The 21,542-nt window shown below is 44.2% G+C and overlaps 1 protein-coding gene across 2 annotated transcripts in view; it reads right to left on the reverse strand.

The window, feature by feature from the left end:
- Window positions 1–20,075, reverse strand: part of PLPP3 (phospholipid phosphatase 3) — a 54,184-nt gene extending 34,109 nt beyond the window's left edge. The window contains exon 1 of one of the 2 annotated variants that reach the window (XM_069738092.1): window positions 19,370–20,075. In XM_069738092.1, coding sequence (XP_069594193.1) covers window positions 19,370–19,508 — 139 coding nt within the window. In that variant the 5' untranslated portion in view covers window positions 19,509–20,075. The remainder of the gene's footprint in view (window positions 1–19,369) is intronic. The other variant, XM_069738093.1, reaches the window with a different exon arrangement.
- Window positions 20,076–21,542: the final 1,467 nt, after the last annotated feature.

Here is a 21,542-nt window from a genome sequence, read left to right on the forward strand (position 1 = left end):
GTCGCCGCCGAGCTCCAACCGCCGGCTGTCAATGTATCTATTGTGGATCTGGAAATCTCTCTTCAGTGTCGACAGCTGCCACCTGCACAAACAGCGCACGGCTGTGAATGTGGAGGAAAACACCGGCCAAGACGGCGAGCAGCGGAAATATTAAGAGTCCCTCCAAAAATCCACTAATCACTTTTTTGGGGGGGATATTATAAGGTGTTTCCTAAGTTTATGTATTTGGACTATTAGACTTTCCATCACTTCTGTGTCGTAGACGACCCCCGAGATTATAGACAATTTCATCACAGAAAGGTTAGATATTTATTACCACTGATCTCCGGCCTGTGGCCACCGGCTCCATAGTCTGCTATTAAAGGCTTGTGCAGACGACCGTATCTTGGGTCCGAGCGCAATCCGACAAAACTTTGCATCACTCCGATCCCCATGTTATTCTACGGGGCCGTGCACATGGCCAATATTGTCACAGCACGCCAGCGTCCGATCGGATACTGGGATCGCACTGAGCCGGGTAAAATAGTACAAGGGGATGGAAATCATTATAGATACATATATAATAGATAGATAATAGGTGATAGATAATAGATAGATAGATAATAGATGACAGATAATAGGCAGATAATAGATAGATAGATAATAGAGAGATAATAGATGATAGATAGATAATGGATGATAGATAATAAATAATAGATAGATGATGATAATAGATATATAGAGATAGATATTAGATAGCTAATACATGGATAGATATCAGATGGATGATAAATAGATAATAAATAATAGATAGATAATAGATAGATAGATGATAGATAGATAATAGATGGATAATAGGTAGATAATAGATAGATAGATGGATGATAGATAATAGATGGATGATAGATAATAGATAGATGATAGATAGATAATAGATAGATGATAGATAGATAGATAAATAGATGGATAATAGATAAATAGATAGATAATAGATAGACAGATAATTCTTCGAAGTAACTTTACCTTGTACAGATATCTAGATGCACAGAAGAATAAATAACCTTTTTTCCCTAATAACTTCCATAGCTGAATTGCTTATTACATACAGTGACCGCTGCAGCTCGGTCCTCAGGGTCTCAGACGATCGGCGACTTTGCGGCACTTTGTGCGGCGCGTTCACACCGGGCTCATTGTCCGCACTTTGCTCCTTCCTCACCTGCCGGAATCGGATTCCTGCCGCACTAAATCCCTTCGCCTTTGTGTTGTGGCACGTTGCAGGTTTGTGGGGGTCACATGGTGACAGCGGAGCCCTTTCCATTCCCACGGAGGGGGGGGGGGGGATTTCACTGTGATGGTGACTGAGCCGCTGACCTCCATTCACCGCTCTCCTACTCCCAGAAAGACAAAGGGGCCGGCTATGAAGGAGGCATTGTGTGCCCCCCGTCCTCCTGACTGTGCCGCCGCTCCTGTGCCCACCAGGAGTGAACAGGTTAAGCTCGGGCACAATGTCCGCACTGTCCTGGTGTAGAACTATGGAGAGCGCTCCGCTGCACCGCCCGCCATAGGGAGGCGTCCATTCTTCAGGACGAGATTGTGGCAGATGTGTCGTCTATAGGAAGCCTGCTCTGCATATTAACAAATGAAGAATAGCTGCAAAAATGCATCATTATACGAAGAATGCCCCCGCTTCTTAAAGGGACGGGCACTCTTACAAGTGGCATATTTATTCCCATGTGTCTATGGTGAGTGTTCAGGATCTTATAAAGTACAATGAACCTCCTGCATTAGTAGGAAGGATGCATGGTGGAACGTGAAGATTGAGGGCCCCAATGCAAAATCTCCATCAGGGCCCTAAACTGTCCCTGGTCTTTAATAGCATTGGTCAAACATGGGCCAAATGAACCTTTTCGGCCTCCCCCCCGGCTCCAGTGACTGGATGCAACTGCAAACCCTTTATGCCCCTGGAGGGTGTGGAAGTTGGGGAAGGCTGGGCAGGTGACTGCTAATTGGCTGCATATGATCCAACCAATCAGAAGGTGGTGTGATGTAGTATATACAGTATATATGTACATAGTGACCTCAAACAAGAAAAAAAAGGTTTTTTTCTTTTTTTTTAATTTTAAGCAGCTAACGAGGTGCTCATCATTTGGGGACCACCATGGCACACAAGTCTGTAATGTCTTCATACAAAGTGATTATTCAAAATAGACAATCCCTTTAAGAATTCTCCTTTATATAGGACTTTTTTGTTTTCTTTACAGGGTGTAGACGCTGCTGTTCTCCTGAATCCGGCGTAGTTTTTCTTTTGTTCCAGCGCCTCTCCGTTCCCGAGATATGGCTCCTTCTTTCTATATGTGAATCTAGTCTTGTTAGCCAAATGGGTGAGGTAAACACTTTTTGAGGATCACGCCCCATTGGCTAACAACGCCAGATTTATGTACAGGGAAGACGAGGCCATATCTCAGGAACGGAAAGGCGCAGAAACAAACAAAAAACATCGTCGGATTCAGGAGAACAGCGGCGTTTACACCAGGTAAGGGATGACAGATTTTGGTCCATCCTTGTAAGTGCCGTCTTCTGACTCCGAAAAGTCTTGTCACTGCCCTTCTCACACACTGGGGTAATTGTATCATGGTCCAAATTGCAAGAGGTTGGAGAAGTCGGGAACTTACAGCTGTAGAGTAAATTGGAAAACTCGGCTAAAATGTAACAGAAATGGATGATTGGAAGTAACTGTATCCAGCTCAGGTGCTTACAGGTAAAGATGGAAAACTCTCCTACCGAGACAGACAAACAGGCGGTCACGTCTCAGGGCCCCGATTCTGCACCAGGGGTAATCAGACATTGGGATGCATTAGTCACCGCTCCGCTCAACGCTCCAATTAATCAGGGAGCAACAACTTTACCAACGGGGGATGTGATGACTTTCTATAAGGTAATTCCTCAAGATCCTGAAAGACAAGAAAACAGCGGCACCTAATAAAAAAGACGGAATTGGCAGCGGCTCAGAGCAGGACGAGGGGGGAACTGCTAATTATATGTGGCTTTTCCGGCCAAGCATCATCAAGGGTTGAGGTGGGGGCTGGGCAGCCAACAATCAGCGCGGCATGGAAAACGATTTAATCAGGAGAGCAAGTAATGTCCGACCGGTGACTGTAATTATGAGGCAGAGGCTTCACCTACAGAAGGATGGAGGCGATCACTGCGATGTCACCGCTCTCTAATGATGGATAGGCTGCATTCTCAGTGATGTCCCCGCTCTCTAGTGATGGATAGGCTGCATTCTCAGTGATGTCACCACTCTCTAGTGATGGATAGGCTGCATTCTCAGTGATGTCACTGCTCTCTAGTGAATGGATAGGCTGCATTCTCCATGATGTCACTGCTATCTAGTGATGGATAGGCTGCATTCTTAGTAATGTGACCGCTCTCTAGTGATGGATAGGCTGCATTCTCAGTGATGTCACTGCTCTCTAGTGATAGGCTGCATTCTCAGTGATGTCACTGCTCTCTAGTGATGGATAGGCTGCATTCTCAGTGATGTCACTGCTCTCTAGTGATGGATAAGCTGCATTCTCAGTGATGTCACTGCTCTCTAGTGATGGATAGGCTGCATTCTCAGTGATGTCACTGCTCTCTAGTGATGGATAGGCTGCATTCTCAGTGATGTCACTGTTCTCTAGTGATGGATAGGCTGCATTCTCAGTGAGGTCAGTGCTCTCTAGTGATGGATAGGCTGCATTCTCAGTGATGTCACTGCTCTCTAGTGATGGATAGGCTGCATTCTCAGTGATGTCACCGCTCTCTAGTGATGGATAGGCTGCATTCTCCATGATGTCACTGCTCTCTAGTGATGGATAGGCTGCATTCTCAGTGATGTCACTGCTCTCTAGTGATGGATAAGCTGCATTCTCCATGATGTCACTGCTCTCTAGTGATGGATAGGCTGCATTCTCAGTGATGTCACTGCTCTCTAGTGATGGATAAGCTGCATTCTCAGTGATGTCACTGCTCTCTAGTGATGGATAGGCTGCATTCTCCGTGATGTCACTGCTCTCTAGTGATGGATAGGCTGCATTCTCAGTGATGTCACCGCTCTCTAGTGAATGGATAGGCTGCATTCTCAGTGATGTCACCGCTCTCTAGTGAATGGATAGGCTGCATTCTCAGTGATGTCACCGCTCTCTAGTGAATGGATAGGCTGCATTCTCAGTGATGTCACTGCTCTCTAGTGAATGGATAGGCTGCATTCTCAGTGATGTAACTGCTCTCTAGTGAATGGATAGGCTGCATTCTCAGTGATGTCACCGCTCTCTAGTGATGGATAGGCTGCATTCTCAGTGATGTCCCCGCTCTCTAGTGATGGATAGGCTGCATTCCCAGTGATGTCACTGCTCTCTAGTGATGGATAGGCTGCATTCTCCATGATGTCACTGCTCTCTAGTGAATGGATAGGCTGCATTCTCCATGATGTCACTGCTGTCTAGTGATGGATAGGCTGCATTCTTAGTAATGTGATCGCTCTCTAGTGATGGATAGGCTGCATTCTCAGTGATGTCACTGCTTTCTAGTGATAGGCTGCATTCTCAGTGATGTCACTGCTCTCTAGTGATGGATAGGCTGCATTCTCAGTGATGTCACTGCTCTCTAGCGATGGATAGGCTGCATTATCAGTGATGTCACTGCTCTCTAGTGATGGATAAGCTGCATTCTCAGTGATGTCACTGCTCTCTAGTGATAGGCTGCATTCTCCATGATGTCACTGCTCTCTAGTGATGGATAGGCTGCATTCTCAGTGATGTCACTGCTCTCTAGTGATGGATAGGCTGCATTCTCAGTGATGTCACTGCTCTCTAGTGATGGATAGGCTGCATTCTTAGTAATGTGACCGCTCTCTAGTGATGGATAGGCTGGATAGGCTGCATTCTCAGTGATGTCACTGCTCTCTAATGATGGATAGGCTGAATTCTCAGTGATGTCACTGTTCTCTAGTGATGGATAGGCTGCATTCTCAGTGAGGTCAGTGCTCTCTAGTGATGGATAGGCTGCATTCTCAGTGATGTCACTGCTCTCTAGTGATGGATAGGCTGCATTCTCAGTGATGTCACCGCTCTCTAGTGAATGGATAGGCTGCATTCTCAGTGATGTCACCGCTCTCTAGTGAATGGATAGGCTGCATTCTCAGTGATGTCACCGCTCTCTAGTGAATGGATAGGCTGCATTCTCAGTGATGTCACCGCTCTCTAGTGAATGGATAGGCTGCATTCTCAGTGATGTCACTGCTCTCTAGTGAATGGATAGGCTGCATAAAATACAAAGTTAATATAAGACTGGGGATGAGTTGCTGACGTCTAAATGTCTGTGAGAATTGAAGTGAAGGAGTGTATTTGGTTGGGGGATTAATTAAAAATCCTTCTCCTCCTACAAGCAAAGGGTAATTAGTTTCTCTAAATCTTTGTGAGGGCTGTCATTAAACAGACAGAAAAAGGAGAGCAAGGCTTTAACATACTATAGAGAGCACTGAGCGCACTTCCTCTGTATCCTGGTTCTACTGTTTGCTCTGTCAATGGTGAATGAAGTGACGTTGAGTAATTGTGCACATAGCTGTGTCCACCCTTTAATATCCGTCTATTATAACACATGGCTCCCGTGAGCGCACGCTCATCTCCAGGAACTCATGGGCTCCCTGTTATAACTATCCATTCTTTCCAGCCTCCATGTTTTCTCTCTAGCACCCAACGTCTCGAGTTGGCACCATCTAATCATTAATGCCTGAGAGCCTCTACAGCAGAGTCCCTGCTATCTGGTTTGTGAGCAGAGCGTGCAGATAAGAGCCTGCTGACAGATTGCCTCTCTATTGTCTTTGGAGACAGAGCGAGTGGGAAAACTGCAAATAAATCCCAAGAGTTATGGTGGACACAATGAGGCCTGAAGGATCAGAACCCGCAGTAGGGTGATGATGATGTGCAGCCCCAGCTGAAGGATATGACAACATGGAGGAGAGAAGAGACGCTTATTTCTTATCGTACCGATGTACGGGTAGTGGGTATAGACCAGTGTTCCCCAACTCCGGTCCTCAAGAGCCACCAACAGGTCATGTTTTCAGGATTTCCTTAGTATTGCAAGGGTGATTGAAATCTTGCCTGTCCAGGTGATGCAATTATTACCTGTTCAATACTAAGGAAATACTGAAAACACGACCTGTTGGTGGCTCTTGAGGACCGGAGTTGGGGAATACTGGTATAGACCATGGGGGATGAAGGTCCCAAGAGCTAGCCATCAAAAGAGATAAGAAAGCAATGGTTGCATGGTGGAAAATCCAATTGGCTGCACATTTATACACACTTCAACCTATCTCCAGCTCAGCATATTTTTCACTCTTCCACATCCAGATCTGCTGTTCTGTGTGCGGCTATTCACCTAAGTTACTATCTGGAGACCTTCTAATCATAGCTGCTTGCTAGCACCAAGATGGCACAAGCCACATATCATGGGTCCACCAATCAGAAGTTGCTCCCGAGTCACAGATTGGGGACCCCAGCTCTGCAACAAAGTCCATGTAAATTTGGCCTCCTTACCAAGGAGACTGGCCACTTCTGATAGACTGCAGAGGTGGCCGTTATCCTAGAAAATGAGCAGTAAACTATAGAATTAAAAATCCATCTGTTCGTGAGAACAAAGAGGCTAAATTACAAAGTTGCGTGTCTTTCCAAGCACTTGCAATTTTATCTAATTAAGTTGCTCTTATCAGGGTGACTGGGGAGGGCGATTCGACTTTTAACCTCTTCATCAGGGAGAAGGCGGGACAAAACGAATGTCTATCTTGGTGGTATCCCAGTTTGGCATATTTTATTGGTATTTGTTGGATTTACTCCCATCTTAAAAACTATTTGCTCCCAGAAAAAAAAATCAATTTTTATTTTTTTGTGCAAAATGTATGGAGTTATCATTTATATCCGATATACAAAAACAAATTGCATAAAAAAAATAAACTTTAGAAGTTAAAAACGGAACTTAAAAAAAAAAGAAAAATCCGAGAGCGAAGGAAAAAAAAAAAAAACTTAATCCAAACTAAATGGATGTAAGTGATCGCCCCTTCAACCCTGAGATGCCACTTCCTTCACATGAAACACGAGGGATCAATTCCCAGCTAATTTATGGGCAATCAGGATGCCCGACTCCACCTCTAAGACAAACACAAAAACTTCTGAAGATTTTTTTTTTTCCCTTTTCTCTAAATGAGTTTCCCACTAAAGAAAATCAAACCAGAAACAGAGTGAAGAAATCCAAATAAAATCATCAGCCTGTAATGGTACACTCCTGTATTCTGCACATTCCCCAGCGCTCTCCTCTAAAGAAATCCCTTTGCATTCACGCCAACCGGCCTCTGTCCTCCTGAAAAGCCTCATTGTTTTTACCCCGGAGCTCTGTATCCTGAACTTGAACCCCAAAGATCAGAACTGGTGAAATGTTTGAGAAGAAACCAAGCTCTGCCAGCAGCTCTGTGGTTCATAATAGGCCTCGAAATCCTAGAACACAGACTGTTCCAAGGAAACCTTTTCATGGGAAGGAAATAAAAGCAATTTCTTAAAAGAAAAACAAAGAGGGATTAACAACGTGTAGCGGGTTCAAAGAAAGTTCTGTGACTCCGCTCCATGATAAAGTCAAGGCTCAAAGTTTCCACCGTCCTCCTGCTTTGCACTTCATTTTAAAGATTAACCTACACTAATAAACTCTTGTGTTTTCTTGAGGAGTTTTTCTGTTTTTCAGTTTTTTTTTAACGACTTTCAGCTCGATCTCCAGCCATGGTGACTTGATGGATGAATGATCTGTAGGAAGATGACTCTTGTGCAAACCTAGATAGGGCCACCAGGGTCTTCTCCATTGGTATCTTGATAGTATCAGGCCATCAAGTTGCTGGTCTTCCTCTTCGCCTTGTTCCTTCTATTCTTCCAACCATGATTCTCCAGTAATGGCTCTCTTCGTATATGTCCAAAGTAGGGAAATTATAGCTTGGTAATCTTGGTTTTTATACAAAGCTCTGACACCTGCCTGCTGCCATTCCTGAGAAAGCTCTGACACCTGCCTGCTGCCATTCCTGATGAAGCTCTGACACCTGCCTGCTGCCATTCTTGAGGAAGCTCTGACACCTGCCTGCTGCCATTCCTGAGCAAACTCTCACACCTGCCTGCTGCCATTCCTGAGAAAGCTCTGACACCTGCCTGCTGCCATTCCTGAGAAAGCTCTCACACCTGCCTGCTGCCATTCCTGATGAAGCTCTGACACCTGCCTGCTGCCATTCCTGAGAAAGCTCTGACACCTGCCTGCTGCCATTCCTGAGAAAGCTCTCACACCTGCCTGCTGCCATTCCTGATGAAGCTCTGACACCTGCCTGCTGCCAGTCTTGAGGAAGATCTGACACCTGCCTGCTGCCATTCCTGAGCAAACTCTCACACCTGCCTGCTGCCATTCCTGAGAAAGCTCTCACACCTGCCTGCTGCCATTCCTGATGAAGCTCTGACACCTGCCTGCTGCCATTCCTGATGAAGCTCTGACACCTGCCTGCTGCCAGTCTTGAGGAAGATCTGACACCTGCCTGCTGCCATTCCTGAGCAAACTCTCACACCTGCCTGCTGCCATTCCTGAGAATGCTCTCACACCTGCCTGCTGCCATTCCTGAGCAAACTCTCACACCTGCCTGCTGCCATTCCTGAGCAAACTCTCACACCTGCCTGCTGCCATTCCTGAGCAAACTCTCACACCTGCCTGCGGCCATTCCTGATGAAGCTCTAACACCTGCCTGCGGCCATTCCTGATGAAGCTCTAACACCTGCCTGCTGCCATTCCTGATGAAGCTCTGACACCTGCCTGCGGCCATTCCTGAGGAAGCTCTGACACCTGCCTGCTGCCATTCCTACTATACTGTATACATAGAGCACTACAACCCTCAACATGACCATAATTTGATTGCATCATACTTTATATAAAGAACACTACAACCCCCATCATGCCCAGACTATAATACATTTATATTCCACTCTATAAATAGAGCACTACAACCCCCATGATGACCATACTACACCTATTCCACTCTATAGATTCAGATTTTTGTTCCCTTCACATTGCGTCCCCCTCTTCCCCGATTTACCGCCCCCCTCTCCCTCGGTATACCGCCCCGTCCTGTGCTCTGAACAGCAGATACTGTCTCCCATGTTAATCACTGCACCATTCAGCTAAAGCCTCCATGTGAATAGGTCTTTGACAATGGGCCAGGGGCGCATTCAACCTGCTCCACAAAGCTCAGCCCTTTCACTAAATACTGTTTTCACGCTCCTATTAGAGAGAGCTCATAAAACGACGCTGTGTAATTTAAGGACGCAACGATCCTCACTTTCCGAGAGAGACTTCATGCAAGTCTGGACACAACGCGGCTCGGCGGGCAAACTGGTTACAAAGTATCAATTAATATTCATCTCCAACCATGAGACTCTGTTAGTAACACGACTGATCCAAGATGTTACTTCTTGATACATTCTTGATACATCCATTTTGAATAATTCTTCGTCTACTTTTGGATCAGATCTGGATTATTTATGAAGGGTGATCAGACCAGGACGGATTATCCAGACTGAGATGTACGATTGGACATCAATGGCAGTTGCCGAGGAGATGGCCCTGAAACAATGTCCATTGTGCAAACTTTTCAATAGAATTGGTGGGAAAAAAATAACGGCCATTTGGCTCCTCTAGGAGTTATGTACGGCATGAATTGGCATTCACAGAGACATTTCTATGGCCGGGTAAAACGCATAGTAAAAGGCTGTATTCACTTTTCAAAGATACTAAATTAGATCAGGCAGTTGAAAGGCGCATTGTTCTCGACCCCCACTCCGCTCGTCTTGATTTCCTAATCAAATAGCTGACGGGAAGGACGGCACGAAAAGGTAGATGGCGACACAAGACAACGAAGTCACAGAAAATGAGCACAGACAGTCGACACCAAGAGATAGGACATTTCTGCAAGCAGGTGATAAAGATGGAGCCACCACAAGAATGTTGAGGTTTTCCATTCTCTAGCATTGCTCCACTCAAGACTTGGACAATCTTGGCTCCACGATGACTTTGGACCTCAGACTTTTATGAGTGGTAAATACCAATGTATAAAGATGTTAGTAGCTATAACTGCTGGATGTGAGTGCATCTAGTTATACAAACTTTTACAAAGTTTTTTAAAACTTTTCTACTTGCATCTAAGGTTGGGTTATCGAGCAAACCAAAGTTAGATTACTTGTTGGTTATTAAGGGTAATCGCAACCTAAAGGGGCTGTCTGACAGGTAAAACAAAATCACCACTGCAGCCAGTGATTTGCAGAAGTGGTCACGTGCCCATTTCAGGATATTGTGGCAGCAAAAAGTAAAGGGCAGCTCAGAATAGGTTTATGGACCGGACAAGAGCATGTAAATAGCAGGGAGCACTGCACCTGTCCGCCATGCAATTTGTGGATGTCACTTGTCCGCAGGACTGTGGAGTCAGAGTCGGAGTTGGTATAAAATGGACAGACTCCGACTCCAAAAATATATAATAAATTGGGTTCAGTAGTTCAGTACTGTAAATGTTTTATAATAATTTGGTAAAGTTATGAAATGTCCAATAAATGTCTGTTCTGTTCCTCATCTAAGGATCTCAGCTTTTAGTTGAGATGAATCTGTGCTGTACTTAATGCACATGCTCAGTAGTGACCAGTGATGAGGGGTCATAGATGAGATGAGTCTGTGCTGCACTTTATGCACATGCTCAGTAGTGACCAGTGATGTGGGGTCATAGATGAGATGAATCTGTGCTGCACTTTATGTCCATGCTCAGTAGTGACCAGTGATGTGGGGGCGTAGATGAGATGAATCTGTGCTGCACTTTATGTCCATGCTCAGTAGTGACCAGTGATGTGGGGTCATAGATGAGATGAATCTGTGCTACACTTTATGTCCATGCTCAGTAGTGACCAGTGATGTGGGGTCGTAGATGAGATGAATCTGTGCTACACTTTATGTCCATGCTCAGTAGTGACCAGTGATGTGGGGTCGTAGATGAGATGAATCTGTGCTGCACTTTATGTCCATGCTCAGTAGTGACCAGTGATGTGGGGTCGTAGATGAGATGAATCTGTGCTGTACTTTATGTCCATGCTCAGTAGTGACCAGTGATGTGGGGTCGTAGATGAGATGAATCTGTGCTGCACTTTATGTCCATGCTCAGTAGTGACCAGTGATGTGGGGTCGTAGATGAGATGAATCTGTGCTGTACTTTATGTCCATGCTCAGTAGTGACCAGTGATGTGGGGTCGTAGATGAGATGAATCTGTGCTGCACTTTATGCACATGCTCAGTAGTGAACAGCGCTGGGGAGTCGGAAGTCAAGGAGTTGGAAGTCAAGGAAATTGAGGAGTCAGAGTCAGAGTCGGAATCGGTGGTTTGGCTCACAGACTCCACAGCCCTGTGTTTTCTGAAAAACACCAGTTTTAATGAATTGGGCCCTATGCCATTTACATTAGACTTGGGGAATTCGTGGAAGGTACGTTTTTCAGAGAAAGCCTTCCTCCCTGATCTCCTCCCCGACGATTATGAGCAATAACAAGACTTTGCCCCCAGCCCACGCCTGCACAGCGCCTCTATCCTCCACTTTCCATTCTCAGGCTATACCTTAGTTAATTTGTAACTGACCTCGAAGCCCAGAAACAGTCAGAATGGTAACGGCAATATTAATATTTCCACTGAAATCTGAAAATTCCTGTAAGTATATCATCTTGATTCATCCTTTTTTCTTCTCTCTGGTCCAGGGAACACTGGGTGCAAACTAGGACTACGACTCCCAAGGGGATTTTTTTCCAGGGTAAAAGAAAAAAAAATATCTTCCAAAATTTGCCTTTCTTGACTTGACTTTATGTAGCCAAACTAAGGCATTAAATAAATTGCAGCAAAGTGATTTTTATAATCAAGTAACGCTCTATGTCTCGGCCTATACTTAGCATTCATTTTTTAAAGCTGCATTTACAGGAATCTGAATTTACAGGAGTTCACCACAGCCGCCCACTCCGACACTTGAGACTCGCACTTCAACCATAAATGATCCCATAAAGGAAATACTGCCTGAAGCTATCAATAAATCAGAAGGGAAAATTAAATCACGCAAATCCAAATGGTTTTTCAAAATAAATTGCCACTAGGTGGCGCTGGAATGCAAATATTTTATTTAATTTGAAAATTATCTACTGAATTCTGGGAACGGATTTAGAAATTAATAATGGAGGTTTAGGATTATCCTTCTTCCGCAAAAGAAAACATCTGAGCTATTAGGATCTGTATGGCAGATTGGGGTCAGCAGGTGTATGCCAATCTATATGTGCACACGCTCTAGATCTGCTACGGATCTGTCCCCGTGAGGAATCATATGTCCGGCTCAAGGTCACCTCCAAGGCTGCAACTCAGAAGACATTTTAGGCATATCCTACTTTCAAGGTTTAGATCAAAGACCGCACACTCAGCGGCGCTAATGGATTATTTTACACATATACATATATATATATATATATATATGTGTATATATATATATATATATATATATATATATATATATATATATATACACACATACATATATACATACACACATTTTTTAAAAATGTTTCCAAAAACTTAAGGAGCAGAGACCTTTTGGAGAAAAAAAAAAGCTAACAGACACATATGTATCACAGGACCGCCAGTTTCCAGACCCCGTCAGGTTTGTCTGTGGAGCATGAAGCCCCCTCCTCTGCTTCCCCTATAAAAGACCAACGGGGAGATCTAGTTTCCATGAAAAAATGAGTCTAATTAAGAAAAAAATAAGTCAGATGTAACTAAATTTCTCTTGAAAACTCAACCACAAAAGGAGGATTGCATGTTACCTGCTGTTTCATGGGGAGTTTCCAGGAAAATATACATTTCCCACTCGGTTTGTACCCCCATAACAGACGTGTTGGGGTTTATTTGCAGGGTTCCTAATTGACCCTACTGGGGCCACAGTGAGGTGGAAAATTTTTTTTTTTTTTATAGGCAATGGTGGTGGATGAAGGGTTAACCCCCATCTCAAAGTTCTCTAAAGTTATTCCAGATGGTGTTGAAACCTCTTCCACTGTAGCAAGACAGGAATAAGAAACTTTTCTGTAAATATTATTAACTGGGCGGCTTAAATTACTCCAATCTGGTGTCCGGCATTGGTGAAATAGTTGGGATTTTCCTACCACCTTCCAGTTTATGATACCATCTAAGACCATGGAAAAAGAAGGATGAAGAAAGTCTTCTTGTAAATCCCACCACTACATTTCTTACGGAAAGCCCAGAAGTGTTTGCACCTGTCAATCATTCATTTAGAAAACGTTGGCACTGCAGCTGCGGCTACGTTGTGTTCCTCGAAGAGGTAAGGAGACCAAGGTGAGGTCTTCATTGACTGTGCACAGCCGTACCAGTCAACGTAACCTTCAGTTCACCTTTCCAGGTCCAGATGGTGGGATTTGCCCTCAATTTCATCCATGGTAATGCATCATAATCTGTCGGGGAATATTGCGGTTGAGTGGAAGTCTTGCTTCTTATCTAGGTTGTCTTCTAACATGTACTATCAACCACTACTCTCATTAAGTCAAGGCAGGTATCTAGTTATAAACAGTCCAAGCACATTTTTTTAAGAAATGCCAAGACATATTTGCTCTTTTCAATCACTCATTATGAAGACAGATGCTACAAATATGTGGTGTTCCTCAAAAGAAACCTTCTTGATAGTTCTGGAGGGGGTCAAACAATCAAAGTGCTTATGTCTACTGACTGTACACAGCCGTACCAGTCTACGTAACCTCCAGTTCCCCTCACAATGACCAGATGGTGGATTCTGTCCATAGTTTCCAGTCATCTGTGTTCAAGGTAATGCATGTCAGGCTGATGGGGAATGTTGGTGTTGAGTGGTAAGCCCTCGGAAGTATCTGAGATGCCTTCGAGCACTTCCTAGCAACCTCTAACCACGTCAAGACAATAAGTATCATCTACTAATGAAACCTATCACTTGGTTGGACTATATTCTTATGAATGTTGATTTACCATGTCTTGTATGTTAACAGAGAAGGTCAAGAACATCCCTGGTGATCCAGGATGAAACTCCACCATGGGTGATACTTCAAGGCTACCACCAGTGTCACTTGTGATGGTAATGAAGCTACTGTTTCGGTTTGTGCAGGTTCTTTATCATGCAGAATAGTCATTATTGTAGCTATTGTCAAGGCATTCCAGTGTGACAGGTCGTCAGAAGAAACTGAGTATAATGATAATAATTAGGAGGCAGCAGCAATTATCTATGCAGGACAAATTGATTATTTTCCACGGTTTACTGTAAACGCTGCTCACACTGGATGGTAATTTTTACTCCATATCTCTGCACCATGTCCTAGAGCAGTTAGGGCACCATGCAAAAAAAAACAAAAACCCAGGATAGACAAGATAAATGACTCCCCCTGGGTCAGTCTTGAGGAATTTTGCAATAAGGAGGATCAGAAGTCACTAATGAAATGTTTGCCACCCCCTGACAAAGCAAACATCTAGTTGACAGTCAATGTCTTCTAGATTTATGGACTTAGCCTTTAGATAGGTGACTCCAGATACAGTGCATTGTGATAAGGTATCAACCAGAAATCGGTAGCCAGGATCTCTCTTAGGTTTTCAGCTAGTCAACAAATGGTTCCCCACTTGGTGAGCCCAGTATCCCATAGAAGTAAATACAAGTCCCTCTAGGAATTAGGGTTAAGTCCTAATCCGGTCAAGGTCAACCTCTATGTTCAGATTGTATGATCTTCACATGTTCACTTGGGTTCCTTTCCACACTTCAAAACATGTTTGGGTTAAGTGGCTTCCTAGGAAATCGGACAGAAGATGGTGGACGTTTTGCCGATTGGGTAAAGAACAATCGATGTCAGGACCCAAACTCCAACAGGCTAAATTGCATCTGTTCTTCCACGTTGCTTTTACTTAATACCAAGATCGTCAACATCTTCTTCCAGATCCCAATTACCGGTCAACCTCAGCATTGTTTGGGAGGCGTCTGCACAGTGTCACACGATAGCTGTTCCTTGTAAAAAGCATTAAGACATCGTATTTCATAGCTGCCGGCATTAAAGTGAATCCTAGTACGCTAAAGTGTCTTCCCAGGAGTATAGTAACCAACACTCAAATGTAAGTTTTACCGATAATCCCAAAGGAGAATCTCAAAGCACAAGCACGTCCGTCCACCATGAATATCGAAAACCGAGAGTAGAAAATACTAAATAACTAAAATCAGAGAACAAAACCACAACATAAAACGGATCTGGCAATAATCTGAGGATTATGGTGGGAGATTAGCCCCGGCAGTTTGGGATTAGCTCCTATATTTGGAACATTTACAGTGCAAACGTCAAGTTAACCCGCCAAGTCTTATCTCCTCTCATGATACTCTTATCTGGAATCTGTGCCTGTAATCTACCAGGACAGGGCATTGATGCTAGGATTTACTATCAGCCGGCCGATGAACCCAATGGTGGATTCAAGAGTAGGATCAAGACTCAGTCCTAATGTCTCCGCTTCCTAGCAGGGCTCCTCAAAAGGCAAAAGGTTTGCAATCTGCACCAATATTCGTAACGCAAGCCTTCCTAATCATTCACACATCTTACACCAGCAATGACAGAGAGAAAAGGAGATCTCAACTATACTGGATGGACGCAAGCCAACATAGCCTGTAAATCAGGGGGAAGGCGCTTACTAAGTTTAAAGGACCTGATGCTATCCAATCCCCAAGTATTCTCAGTTACACGGGACACAATGCAAACCAGATGTCAATTATATAATGATTTATGGACTGGGATCAGCTTTAGAGACCCTTTAAGTCAACACTAAACATCGACCATTGACCAGCAACCTACTATATTGTTGACATGCAGCTTAGCTGTAGAAGCAAGTCACTGCAATATGTGCAAGCCATGACCCTAGGAGACAAGTCACTGCAATATGTGCAAGCCATGACCTTAGGAGACCAGTCACTGCAATATGTGCAAGCCATGACCTTAGGAGACAAGTCACTGCAATATGTGCAAGCCATGACTCTAGGAGACCAGTCACTGCAATATGTGCAAGCCATGACTCTAGGAGACAAGTCACTGCAATATGTGCAAGCCATGACCTTAGGAGACAAGTCACTGTAATATGTGCAAGTCATGACCTTAGGAGACAAGTCCCTGCAATATGTGCAAGTCATGACCTTAGGAGACAAGTCACTGCAATATGTGCAAGCCATGACACTAGGAGATAAGTCACTGCAATATGTGCAAGACATGATCTTAGGAAACAAGTCAGTGCAATATGTGCAAGCCATAACAATAGGAAACTAGTCTCTGCAATATGTGCAAGCCATGACCCTAGGAGACAAGTCACTGCAATATGTGCAAGCCATGACCCTAGGAGACAAGTCACTGCAATATGTGCAAGCCATGACCCTAGGAGACAAGTCACTGCAATATGTGCAAGCCATGACTCTAGGAGACAAGTCACTGCAATATGTGCAAGCCATGACTCTAGGAGACAAGTCAGTGCAATATGTGCAAGCCATGACACTAGGAGATAAGTCACTGCAATATGTGCAAGACATGATCTTAGGAAACAAGTCAGTGCAATATGTGCAAGCCATAACAATGGGAAACTAGTCTCTGCAATATGTGCAAGCCATGACCCTAGGAGACAAGTCACTGCAATATGTGCAAGCCATGACCCTAGGAGACAAGTCACTGCAATATGTGCAAGCCATGACTCTAGGAGACAAGTCACTGCAATATGTGCAAGCCATGACACTAGGAGATAAGTCACTGCAATATGTGCAAGACATGATCTTAGGAAACAAGTCAGTGCAATATGTGCAAGCCATAACAATGGGAAACTAGTCTCTGCAATATGTGCAAGCCATGACCCTAGGAGACAAGTCACTGCAATATGTGCAAGCCATGACCCTAGTAGACAAGTCAGTGCAATATGTGCAAGCCATGACCCTAGGAGACAAGTCAGTGCAATATGTGCAAGCCATGACCCTAGGAGATAAGCCACTGCAATATGTGCAAGCCATGACACTAGGAGACAAGTCACTGCAATATGTGCAAGCCATGACCCTAGGAGAAAAGTCACTGCAATATGTGCAAGCCATGACTCTAGGAGACAAGTCACTGCAATATGTGCAAGCCATGACCCTAGGAGACAAGTCAGTGCAATATGTGCAAGCCATGACCCTAGGAGAAAAGTCACTGCAATATGTGCAAGCCATGACTCTAGGAGACAAGTCAGTGCAATATGTGCAAGCCATGACCCTAGGAGACAAGTCAGTGCAATATGTGCAAGCCATGACCCTAGGAGACAAGTCACTGCAATATGTGCAAGCCATGACCCTAGGAGACAAGTCAGTGCAATATGTGCAAGCCATGACTCTAGGAGACAAGTCCCTGCGGCTGCTCTTGTGGTCAGGGTGAGTGGGACATCAGTCACTACTAGGGATGCTATAAAGGAACAGCATATGGTGATAGTTGACTCCGGAGCATTGATCATACAGTGATCATATATCTGCTGCAGTATGTGACTGTGGACCCTGGCGCCTCTCCTTACTCCTAGTTATCAGGTTACAGCCCACAGTAAGCTGCAGAATTTACACTGGAAGGAGGGGAGGGGGCATCTAATTGTGGTTTTGGAAAATCATTTCAGTGCTGTACAGCTGAGTGGAGGAGAAGTCAGACATCAGTGATTGCAGAATGTGGAGAATTCAGAGCAAAGAAGAAAGGCAAAAAGAGGGTGTTCTCTTTGAAGATATTGAAAGGATTTCTCTAAAATCTGATAAGACTGATCCAGTCCTGCCAGGACAGCTCTCCCATTCCTCCAGAGAGCCTGGCGAGGCCATAACAGCTGCGCACTGCATGCTGCACACTGGGGAATATCTCCCATATACAACCTATAGGGGCTACAGCTGCGCCCCCAGGACCACACAGCAGTGTGTACAACTTCATCCCTACAGTTTATATACGAAAAGCTGCAATCTAAACACACACTCCTATAATGAGTACCATATACAGCTCTGCTCATGGCATGCTGGGAGTTGCAGTTCTGCTATAGTGCAAAACCACCCACTCATGCCACATCCATTTATTGAGCCCTGCAATTTTAATGGAACTTTCCAAATAGAAAATGTAACTGGATTCACTTCCTTGGGTGCTTTCCAGATATTAATGACACTTTCCTTTTTTTTTTGTTTGTTGATGTGAACATTTGCACCACAAGTGAAACTCAACACTACACATCCACCAGGCAGCAGCAATATGGAGTTAGCAGAAGTGTAGCAGACAGGATACAATGTTAGACATCACTATTTCCTAACACAATATTTCCTGAAAATGTGAAGTGGAATGAACATAAAGTGTGTATAAAGTATAAAGGAGAGACAGAAGGGGGCCGGGGGGCTCCAGACGGCTCTATAAACGGTGGACTGTTCTGTAATAGGGAAGCACAATGCAAACACAACGTAATGCAAAAATAGAGTAAAGTGACAACATCAAATAATGCACAAAATATAGTAAGACGCAAATATAAAATAATGCAAAAGGTAGAAAATTCAAACCTAAAATAAGGTAAACATATGATAAAAATGACAACAAATAATGCAAAAATATAACACAATGCAAACACAGAAAATGCAAAAAGATATATAAAAAAGCAAATATAAAATAATGCATAAATATGAGAAAATTCAAACTTAAAACAATGAAAAAAAAGATAATAAAATGACAACACAAAATGACGCAAAAATATAATAAAATGCAAATATAAAATAATGCAAAAATATGAGAAAATTCAAACCGAAAATAATGCAAAAGTGTAATAAAATGCAAATATAAAATAATGAAAAAATATGAGAAAATTCAAACCTAAAATAATGCAAAAGTGTAATAAAATGCAAATATAAAATAATGAAAAAATACGAGAAAATTCAAACCTAAAACAATGAAAAAATATAATAAAATGACAACACAAAATAACACAAAAATATAATAAAATGCAAATATAAAATAATGCAAAAATATGAGAAAATTCAAACCTAAAACAATGAAAAATATAATAAAATGCAAATATAAAATGCAATGCAAACAGAATAATGAAAGCTGTAAGAAAATACACAACCTAATACATGACTGCCCCAGTGTCAGAGGAGTAAGTGCCAGTGAAGCCCCCGGGCTGCAGTCCTTGGGGGGCACTCGGTGACAGCCCTGCAGCTTGGAGCACCGAGGGGTAAAGGGAAACTTTCGCGTGCACTTACCGACGATCAGGCAGAACAGGTCCAGGAAGATGAGCAGGACCTTCTTGCAGTGGCCGGGCCCGTTGTTGTTGTTCAGGGCGCTGCTGCCCCCATTCCTGCTCTCGGGCACCATCGCCTTGTCGTACTTGTAGTTCTGCATGCTGCTGGAGCAACTGTTGACGATCTTCTTGAGATCCAGGCTGCCCAGCTTTGCTCGCTGTGTCCTCTGCTGACGATCCCAGGGAGCAAAGTCCGTCCAGGTCAGATCCCCGGTTTGCAGAAAAAGTTAGGAAAAGTTTTTTTGAAAGTGAATGTAGAGGTAGAATCCAAGGCTGCGGGGATTGCAGGGGGCCGGGGGTCTCTGCACTAAGGCTGGGGGGCTCTGTCCTCCTGCACTTTTATTGCAGAGCTCTGTTTCCAGCCCCCTGAAGTGACTGCCTGCTCTCGGCTCTTGTGGGATTTCACTTGCTCGGCCCCTTCCTGCAAACTGCACTGCAAATAATTAAGAGCAGAGCGCAGTCATATTCCAGCAGAGGAATCCGAGCGGAGCCCCCGCAGAACGAGGAGCGCCCCCCAGTGGTCACTGCGCCGCTCACTAGTTACTCCGGAACTTCCCAAACTTTCCCCTTCTTTGTGCTCCTCCTGCGCTCCCCGTAGGCACCGGGCACACACCGGGAGGGCGCGGGGCTGAGCTGCTGCTTCTCCTCTTCTGGCTCATTCACATGATGCCATCCATGCATGTACAAACCTGCGAGCTGGCATGTGAAGAGGCTGGGCCATTAACACTTGCTTTGCCAGACCAGCACACAGCTCTATACTGGAAATACAAGTTCTAGACTGTCAGGGATGGCTGGGATTTGTTGTTCACCAATAGGCCACTCTGCTTAGCTGTCTCTCTGGGGCCATCATACTAAATCCTGTAGACACAGAAGGGTAGAGGTAGGATGTTCACTATCCCAGAGCCTGCACAGATAGATACTCTGGTGTCAGGGCATGCTGGTACTTGTAGTGTGACTAAATGTGTCTGGCAGCCGTGTACTGTGTCTCAGGGAGAAGAGTCATAAACTAGAGACTGATAAAGCATCTCCTGCTTATAATGGGGTGAGACACGCCAGCGGCCTCGAGTAATCTGCATTATACTCATCCGCTCTAGTATTATATTACTACACAACATGTTTACTGCCGCCATATAGTGCGGTTATCTGAGCAGCAGCGCTGCCTCCCCGGCCCACAGAACAGCGGGAGGACTGACCGCAGCCGACTATCAGCACAGGTAACAATGATTCCTCCAGCAGAACAGTGAGTGTAGCTCCGGAGTATAACCAGGCATTCTCACAACATTAGAATGTCATCAAAGAGTTAATTTATTTCAGTTCCTCAATACAAAAAGTGAATCTACATACATAGTAACAGTTAGTAAGGCCGAAAAAAGACATTTGTCCATCCAGTTCAGCCTATATTCCATCATAATAAATCCCCAGATCTACGTCCTTCTACAGAACCTAATAATTGTATGATACAATATTGTTCTGCTCCAGGAAGACATCCAGGCCTCTCTTGAACCCCTCGACTGAGTTCGCCATCACCACCTCCTCAGGCAAGCAATTCCAGATTCTCACTGCCCTAACAGTAAAGAATCTCACATATTCTATAGAGTCATTACACACAGAGTGATCTATTTCACGTGTTTATTTCTGTTAATAATGATTATGGCTTACAGCCAATGGAAACCCAAAAGTCATTATCTCAGTAAATTAGAATAATTAACAGAAAACACCTGTAAAGGCTCCTAAGCATTTATGAAGGTCCCTTAGTCTGTGTCAGTAGCTCCACAATCATGGGGAAGACTGCTGACCTGACAGATGTCCAGAAGGCGTCACTGACACACTCCACAAGGAGGAGAAGCCACAAAAGGTCATTGGTAAAGAAGACGGCTGTTCACAGAGTGCTGTATCCAAGAATAATAATGGAAAGTTGAGTGGAAGGAAAAAGTGGTAGAAAAAGGTGCACAAGCAACCGGGGTAACCGCAGCCTGGAAAGGATTGTTAAGAAAAGGCCATTCAATAATGTGGGGAAGATTCACAAGTAGTGGACTGCTGCTGGAGTCCAGGACATGGGCTACAAGTGTCACATTCCTTGTGTCCGGCCACTCATGACCAATAGACAACACCAGAAGCGTCTTACCTGGGCCAAG

The sequence above is a fragment of the Ranitomeya imitator genome, chromosome 8, assembly GCF_032444005.1.
Source record: "Ranitomeya imitator isolate aRanImi1 chromosome 8, aRanImi1.pri, whole genome shotgun sequence".
NCBI lineage: Eukaryota > Metazoa > Chordata > Amphibia > Anura > Dendrobatidae > Ranitomeya > Ranitomeya imitator.